At 37.5% G+C, this 9123-nt stretch overlaps 1 protein-coding gene across 1 annotated transcript in view; it reads left to right on the top strand.

Annotated features, from left to right (window-relative positions):
- Window positions 1–5828, top strand: part of LOC149082959 (alkaline phosphatase, tissue-nonspecific isozyme-like) — a 30048-nt gene extending 24220 nt beyond the window's left edge. Inside the window, exons 6-9 of the mRNA XM_089236906.1 lie at window positions 392–530; window positions 747–940; window positions 2773–2895; window positions 4506–5828. Of these exons, the coding sequence (XP_089093032.1) occupies window positions 392–530; window positions 747–940; window positions 2773–2895; window positions 4506–4852 (803 nt within the window). The 3' untranslated portion in view covers window positions 4853–5828. The remainder of the gene's footprint in view (window positions 1–391; window positions 531–746; window positions 941–2772; window positions 2896–4505) is intronic.
- Window positions 5829–9123: the final 3295 nt, after the last annotated feature.

Here is a 9123-nt window from a genome sequence, read left to right on the forward strand (position 1 = left end):
GCTAAACGTAAATTTTACAACGATATTTTTCAAAGTCCGCATCGTTGCTCTCGGGACATCGCCAAACCGTCAAGGGTCGCAACAAGATCACAATATCGATATGCGCAGAGACGGTGGTTACCGTAATTTCGTGCGGACAATCCGCAGATGAAAATTCTACAACTTTGAGGAAAAATATCATCGCATATTTAACAATAGTGTATAAATCACGTGCGGAAACTTCACCCATCAATAATGAAATATTGAAGGATGGATTCATACCTTCATTAGGACGCTTACGTTTCATAACTTTCTAATAAGTAGTTACATTTATAGGCAACTCTTAATAAGTGAACCTTGATTATGTACACCCTGTAAATCATATAATTATGCTTTTTTTGTTCAACTGCAGGTCTTTTCAACCAGGGACATATGTCCTTCGAATCGGATCGTCAACGTAATCCAGACGGTGAGCCCTCAGTTGCTGAGATGACAAGAAAAGCGATACAGATCCTGAGGAAAAACTCTGAAGGATATTTTCTAATGGTTGAAGTTGAGTATGCTCAACATTAATCCATTAATACCCATGGAAATAATAGAAAAATTATTGTTATTGTAAAATATTGCCAGAAACGAAACCAACCGTAAACACTACCTCAAAAATACACCAAGAGATCTTTTTTAAGTTTAAATTCAAAATTTAAGTGCCGTTTCCTCTTAAGTGCTCAGAATAATCATAGATATATTTTGCTTTTTTTCAAATTCACAGGTGGTCGAATCGACCATTCCCATCACTTTAATAACGCTCACCGGGCCCTCATCGACACCCTAGCTTTGGAAGACGCCGTGATAGCAGCGATGGAAATGACGAGGCCGGACGAGACGCTAATAATTGTTACATCTGATCATTCGCATGTCTTCTCATTCGGAGGATACCCGAAGAGAGGGAACCCGATATTAGGTAGTACGAGAAAAGATCTCACAATTTCAATCTTCGTTGAAGCCTTTGTCCAATCAAACTTTAATCATGAAGATACCAAACACTTTCGAAGATTACTAAGCTAACTCATTGTCAGCAAAGTTATACCTGATATGAACTATTTTTTCATGTGAGAATATTAGCATTAAAATATTATTAGTATTTATGGCTAAGTTAAGGAAACATTAAAATAATTTCTGTAGTTTAGGGCACCTTTGAAACAATGATGATCTTTTCTGGTGACAAGAAAAGCCCAATTTATAGGCGTTAGCGAGTCTCTCTTGCATTACTAGAGGTGCACACATGCCTCTTTCGCAGTTCTCGGAGTACGATACTACTATATATACTCCTAAGATGTAATATGTATACGATCGAGAGTACGCGATGGAATATTTAGAGATAAGAGAATCCGCTGAAAAAAGAACGAGTTTTATAGTAAAAAAAAATCAAACGTTTGCTATGGCGTAATATACGTAGGACTACGCAAGCTTCTCTGCAAATTGCGAGAGAAGCTTGCGTAGGGCGTTTTGCGTTCTTCTCTGGGAGTACGCAATCCTTGTGCACTGTAAGCGTAGCTCCTACGCATTTCAAGGAGATGCGCATGCTTTTCTAACTCTCACGAATTTCTAGGAAATCAGCATACCTTAACCTAGTCCCTATTGTGCATTTATAGTAGTTAAGAAAGCCTCTCAAGCAATTTAAGAGATGTGTACGTGCTTTCTCCCTATCTTTATGAGTACTACTTTAACGCACACCAACTCCAGTTATATATCGCCATATGACTGTTTCCACGTAGTAGAGTTGGGTGAGAAATGAAGGTGCCTTCTATGGATGGTCCCCCCAGGCTCGATCGGTAAAGAACTTTTCCGATGCTCTTTTGGCTGGATTCGAATTCATGGACCTTGACAGCAACCTATATAGTGGAGACGAGCAACTTAACACTGTGCCAATCGGGCACATCTCTATGAGTTCTGACACATTTTGTGCATTTCTTGCGAAATGAAAGACTGCACATTTCTAGGAGTACGCACACATCTTACGCATTTCTAGAAGTATCCACACATCCTTCACGCATTTCTAGAAGTATCCACACATCCTCCACGCATTTCTAGAAGTATCCACACATCCTCCACGCATTTCTAGAAGTATCCACACATCCTCCACGCATTTCTAAGAGTACCCACACAGCCTATGCATTTCTAGGAGAACGCACCCTCCCCACTCATTCCTGGAAGATGCACTTCTTAAGACGTTTACTTCATTCGATTCCTTTTTTGTGCATTTCTAGCGATACAAAAACCTCATTACTATATGCATGCAAACCTCCTTACATTTAAAGAGGTACGCACTTTCTTCGCAGTTATAGGAAATACGCATGATCCTAGCGCACTTTTAGTCGGTTTGCAAACCTCTGACGCATTTCCTGAAAGTTTTTGAAGCATAGAAGATTTGGGAATCACTGCTTTAAGGAATTCTCGATATGATATGATATCCGTGTTCTAGGGAACCCTTGAAATAATATTTAGGCTCATAATTCTTGGGCATATATTGAAATCCCCATGAACCTTAACATATACTCAGAATCACCTGTAAAGTAGTCATGGTCCTGGGAAGGGGGAAACGGGGGTCTTCGACTTTTCCGTCAATTTCCGAATCTGATCATTGATTGGGGCTGTTTAATCAAGGTGTCGGTCAATAACTTACGAGAAAGAAAAGTAAATGCGAGATCGTGCTCACTTTGGTGCTCGTGAGAAACAGGTCGAAGATATCTTCTTTGCACTCTCTCACAGATTTATTTTCTCTGCTCTTTCTAGGCCTAGACAGCAAGATTTCAGACGTCGACAACATGCCGTACACAACACTACTTTACGCAAACGGACCAGGATATAATCACAACTTTCCAGGTGGAAGAGAAAACTTGACAGGCATCGATACAGGTTCATATATATTGATTAAATTTTTCATAAATTTAATCTACTAAGGCCGGCAAAATACTATAAAGGTTTTGTGAAAATTATTTTATGCAACTTGACAAATGCAACCAATAATGTTATATTAGTCGGGGTTAAGATTGTAATTGGTTTCATTTTTTCGAATGTAACCTATGAGCTTATATTCGTTGCGTTTTTCAAGTATTTTAAAGGAATTTTATGAAACTTTTATAGTCCAATACCGGCCTAACAAGAAAAGGGTTCCAAGGTGTCGTCCTAAAACTATTGTGAAAAAACTTAAGTGCCCTCATCTCAACAAGATATACATAAAAACAAAAAAAGTAGTTTCTTCAAAAATTTCTGAAGACGTTACCTTGGAACCTTTTTCTTCTAAAATGAAAAGTATAGTCTCATATAAATTGTATTTTGTTAGCAGGGTTTCCATTAGCTTCTCATTAACCCGTCCAATGTTTCTGACGTAATATTACATTCTGTCGAAGAAATATTAACACCATTCTTTCTTTTGCCAAGTATGTGCGCCGATTTGAGATAAGAATGAGAATTTTTTCTAAGAACCTTGTGAATTTCTCGCGTGAGCAGATAAAAACATGTTTTTCACTTGAAATATTCATTTTTCTTCTTTCGCTAAGCTTGTCTTTGCTTGAAGGTGGGTCGGACATTAGGATAATTTCGTACAGAGAGGATTTAAAACTGGCTATAGTGTGCGTTATCAAATTAGAAATGATATCAAGTACAATATGAAAAGGCGTGAAGTTATTGATAATGCGGGTATAACGCTTATTAACCCCCCTCCCCCATTAATACTGTATTTCTAACTTTCTTCCGAATTTTTAATTTTAATACCTCAGTGAACATTGCACTTAGAAACGCGGATTTTTTTCGTTGGCGACAGAAAAGACAGGGAAACAACTTTCTCACTGGGATTTTGAGCATAGGGGGCCCGTTATAAAAAGTCAATTTTTTATTTTATACTTTAATAACTATACAACACTTTGCAATATGAATGGCGTGTCTGTGTTCCGCACGCCATTTGGCTACTTTTTTTAACTGGAAGTATGCGTTTAAGATTAACGGTCTACCAGTAAATTGAGGTGCATGCTGTTAGCTCTCTAATAAGAGTCTGTATAACTCTTTAATTCCAGCTAGCACTATTTTGCACGTGTCAGGAAAAGCTACATATTAAATATCCGATTGAATCAAACTCTGACCAAACCTTCAAGAACCACAAACCCATTTCTTTTGGCGTAATAATATCAACTAGGCTAATAATACATTTATTATAATCTATTATTGGAAAAGTGGATTCAGTGAGTGCAGTAAATTTTTTAGCTATTTTTTGGACACTAAATGCGTAGATCTTAGTTGTTTTTCCAGTTTTATACTAGTTATAAATACTTTTTATTACCTATTTTAGGCATTTTTGATGCCTTTTGTCTGCCTATTTTGACCATTTTTAGTGCCTAAACTCTCAGGCTCTATAAATATTATTATAGAATAAAACCAAAATTATATATCTCTAGAATGGTGTATAACTTAGCTTTTAACTTGTTGATGAGAGAATTTAATTCCATTTATCCTTTTTCCGACACATATAGAGGCAGCGAATTACATTCAACAAAGTGCTGTTCCCAGGAGATGGGACACTCACGGTGGAGAAGACGTTCCCGTCTACGCTCACGGTCCTATGGCCCACTTGTTCAGGGGTGTCATCGAACAAACTTATGTTCCGCACGCCATTGCTTATTCTGCGTGTATGGGACCCCAGAAGAGCGACTGCGAGAGGAGGAAGCAGATGTACTACAGCAGGAGGATTATCCAGTGTCCATCTGCTCAAGTCGATAGATCCACCAGCAGTATCATCATGACGACGACAGCGACAATGCACACGAAACATTTATTCTTTTTAGTGGTGGTTTTCTTTGGTTACAGTTTCGTAACGTGAAGGAACGGACCAATGTAATTTTGAGAAATTATTCATCGTAGATTGTGTTTTAGAGGTTTAATAACGAAATGACGATAGCGGCAATTTAGAATGGTGCTCCAAACAAACAAACTAAAAAAAAAAGAAACCACCAAAATTCAGTTTAGTTTTTTATAACTATAAGGTGAGGGGGGTTGAACGATGTTTGATGTTTCTATGGGGTGACTTTGAGCAAGCATTATTTCAATATTAGACTCATTACTCGAAAAGTCGAAACACACTACGCATGACGTTGTGAATTCTGATTCGTAGAAATCCACAACGTCTCTGACGTAACGTGATTTCATGATCACTTTTCGATCGTTTAAAGATTTTTCACGATTTCACGATTTCTTTGTAAAGGCTTGTAGCCCTCATACGTTGCATTATGTTCAACTTTCTTTTTTTTTTTGCTTGGGTAATGCGTTGTTTCGCGTCAGTTCGACATATCGTGCGGAAAGTATCATTCGGAAAATCACATTCTTATTTTCATACGCTCATTCGTGTATTTCTTCTCAGGTTCCATTATTCCACAACTTTTAGTTTATTAATTATGAAACATGAAGTTTTCAATGTTTTTTCAACCCCATTCATTGCAGTTTCAATCTTCATAAATTTCTGTCTATCATGTAGGTTTCTTTATAATATTTGAGAGGTTGGTTTTATGGTCAAGTGTATGCTATAATCACTGCGCATGTGCGAGTATGAAATTTTGTTGTCTGGAATTTCACGTGACAAGGTCTCTAGGATCTAGGGCTTCATTCCCTAGTTTCTGTTCACTAAGAAGGAACAAAAAGTACTTATCTGTCGGAGAAATGCGTCTCTTAATTCCTTTAAAAAAATTTCAATTTTTGATTCGTTATTTTAATTTAGTTGTAGCTCACGAAATTATTTTTTTGGACGAAAATATATATATTGCTTCTCCTTTTTGTATTTAATTTCACAATTAAAAGTTTGCTTAGTTGAATACATTTTTTTTAAACCAATAAGATCTCGTGAAAATGTCCGTTTATTTGTTGAGGTATCTACGTCAAGGACGTCATTGGTCTTTTTTTCTTCACCCGTTGGAAATATGGAAAAGACGCTTTGGGAAAAAAGTTTCATTTTTTCCTTTGAGATATACAGTGGATCATTATTTTCCTTTTTTGTTTTAGCAAAGCTTCGAAATATTTTTTAACATTATCTGTTTTTTTAAAATTTATCACACAGGCCTCAGAAAATATAACTGAAGCCTAGCATGGCCATATTACTTTCACTTATCTTATCTTGGACTGCGTCGGTTGATGCCGATGGTGAATGCCGGATACTTTTTCAGAATCAGTTTAGTAAAGTACGTTGAGGTTGGGTTCGGTTTTTCGAAGTCGAAGCATTTTAGAATTTGTACGAGTTTTACTGCTTTGATTCTTCAGGACTTTAAGAAGAATAAAACTACAATAAATATTATATACAGTCGTTGGTCATTGCAACGACCCCACGTTATAGAGACCGTTCCATTACAACGACTGGTACGATAAGTCAGAAATTCTATCATATAAGAAATATCCTATACATATACCTTTCGATATAACGACCATCCAATATAACGTCCGTTTTCAAAGGAACTATGGGGTCGTTATAATGAGCGTCGATTGTATTTACCAAAAATGACAGGTTTTACATATCAGATATGACAATAACCATTACTGTGTCAAAAGATCGGCAAATGCCGCTCCGGGTTGATCGTCTGCTGGAAGCGATTAGAAGCGATCAAGTCGCGAGCAGTCGTCTGTATCAGCAAGACTGATTCCATTGCATGGATAGCAAGAGACATCCACTGCTAACGATTTCGACCGAGTAACTTCCGGCGACTTGAACAGACATGTGACCGATCTCGCCGAAACGGGATTTTACGCATCTGGCGGTTTCAACGTAAATTTCTTGCTAATTGAGTCGTCGGTGAATATCACCTCAGTACGAAATCACGCATTCATTCTCGTGGTTTAAGTGAGCACCATGACCCTCCCCCAACAAGGCTACCCTTAGTAGGGCTAAAGTACGGGAACCCGGGACAAATCCTCTTACATTTGTTTTTTTCAACACTATAAATTCACTGTTGAGGAAGCTCATCGAAGATCTCAGTGTAGGGGGCCTTATTCCACGGTGGACACTGAGATGCTCGCAAGGAAAGTAAAAATTTCATTCCTACATAAAATAAATATGCCTTCTAACCCTTTTCTTCAGATAAAAGGAACATTCCCTGTTTTGTTTTTCACCTGCACAGACCTGTTGTTTATCTGTACACAAATTTGGATATCTGTGCGGAATGACAAAATAACAGGACACCTTATACGCTACATAGCAGCCAAAAACCGTGCACATGAAAACATTCCGTGACACAGACTCCAAACGCCCATAGTTCGCGAACTTATTCACAGTGAAAAAATGGTGACTTTCCTAAATACTACAGGTTTTCCACAACAAATAAACGCGGGGAAAAAAATTATCAGCAAAAATATGCGTTTTATAAAATACTGAAAGAAACTAGACACACAGTGCAGCCTTTTAATTACAATATTACGTACAAAAGAAATATCATTGACCTAGAGTCTTTGCTGCCACCTATCAAATAAAAATGCAATTGTTATAATTCTTCGATTAAAATTTAAGACCGATTACTCTGCCGCATATACAAAATAATACGTTGATATTTTATTAAACATTTTATAAGCAATAATATTAATTTTAATATATCAAGTTTGCCTCAAAATTTTAACAGTTATTTTTCTTTGTTGTAAAATAATATTAGTAAAACGCGTAAAATAACATTACAATTGTTGATTTCAGTTAAATTAAATTCTCAGATAACTATTTCCCTTTTAAGGACTTAGGATGTTTTTAAATGTGAAAATCAAAAATTTAAGACGATGAAATTTTGCGCGTTTTACTTATATTATTCTACAGCGCAAAAACCGCAACTGTTAAAATTCCAAAGCAAATTCAATATTTCAATTAGTAATTTATGAAGAACTCAATAATTATCACATTTGATTATTGTTTAATTTGATAATTATATGTTTTAATTTGATAGGTGGCAGCAGACGTCAGCAGGGTCTTCAACTTTCCAGACATCACGGGCTCAATTCGAACACTTTCCATGAAGTCCATGGGCCACCAAGCTCAATGCCTCTCTCATCGGGGGTCCCAAAGCCAGATATTTCACGGGCCTCTCTCTAGTGAATTTATAGTTAGAACAGAAAATGTGTGTGTGTGGGGAAATAAGAATCTTTCGTCTCGGGATGGAGCACTGCCAACACCATCTATAGCAGAAGGCCTCCGCGCGAAGCTCGTGGCGTCTCTGAAGAACGTCATCTCAACTACAGCCATTTGATATGCTACAAAAAAAGATAAAGATAGCGCATGCGTGGGCCTGCCATATCCAATGGCTGTAAGTGAGATCACTTTCTTCGGTGACGTCACGAGTTTCGTGTGGAGGCCTTCTGCTATAGATGGTGTTGGCAATGCCATTTTGACCACAGTGTCACGCATTGGCAATGGGTGGATTCCAGATAGCCCCACCCTTGTTTGGGGTTATGCCCATTTATGCTGCCGCTCAGTATTTAGAATACTGTGAGATGACATCCATATTCATAAGGACTTTATATAATGTACAATGGCGATAATATAATGCTTATGGGCGATAAGACCTATCGCTGATACCACTGATATCAAAATTTTCATTCAGCTCAGCAAGATCTTTTTAAGCAGTCTGATGTTAAGTCTTTTTTTGTATTTCATAGATAGCAGCAGGGTTTCGAATGTAAAAAGATATAATTTGTTATTTAAGTGATAAATATATGCGAGAGAAAAAGCGTTGTTTCCGAAATTCCTAAATTTGTAGATATTACGATACATGCGCAGGCGTCTTCGAATGTGTTCCATACATATGTTTACAACAGATGACACCAATACACCAACAATGGACAACAACTGTTTTTCCCGTTAAAACAGAACCGCGCTTTTTTTTAAAATCATATTAGTGCTTTTTGCTTTTCAACGGAGGGTATTCATTGACTATCAGGCAATGAGTGCTCTTTCACCCGTTTTGTTTGTTTCTGAATTGAAGAAGGAAGATATTGTCAGTGACTCTTTAACAGATTACTCCAAGGCTTAACGCATAGAGGCACGACCCTGGGGGGTGCCGCTCTTCGTGACCATACTGGCACTCCACGATAATGGAATCAGGTGCTATGATAAACAGCAGCCATCGTTTGGAT

The sequence above is a fragment of the Pholcus phalangioides genome, unplaced genomic scaffold (genome assembly GCF_987345545.1).
Source record: "Pholcus phalangioides strain wild (caught in Gottingen) unplaced genomic scaffold, Ppha-v1.0 ptg000009l_1, whole genome shotgun sequence".
In the NCBI taxonomy this organism is placed as follows: Eukaryota; Metazoa; Arthropoda; class Arachnida; order Araneae; family Pholcidae; genus Pholcus; species Pholcus phalangioides.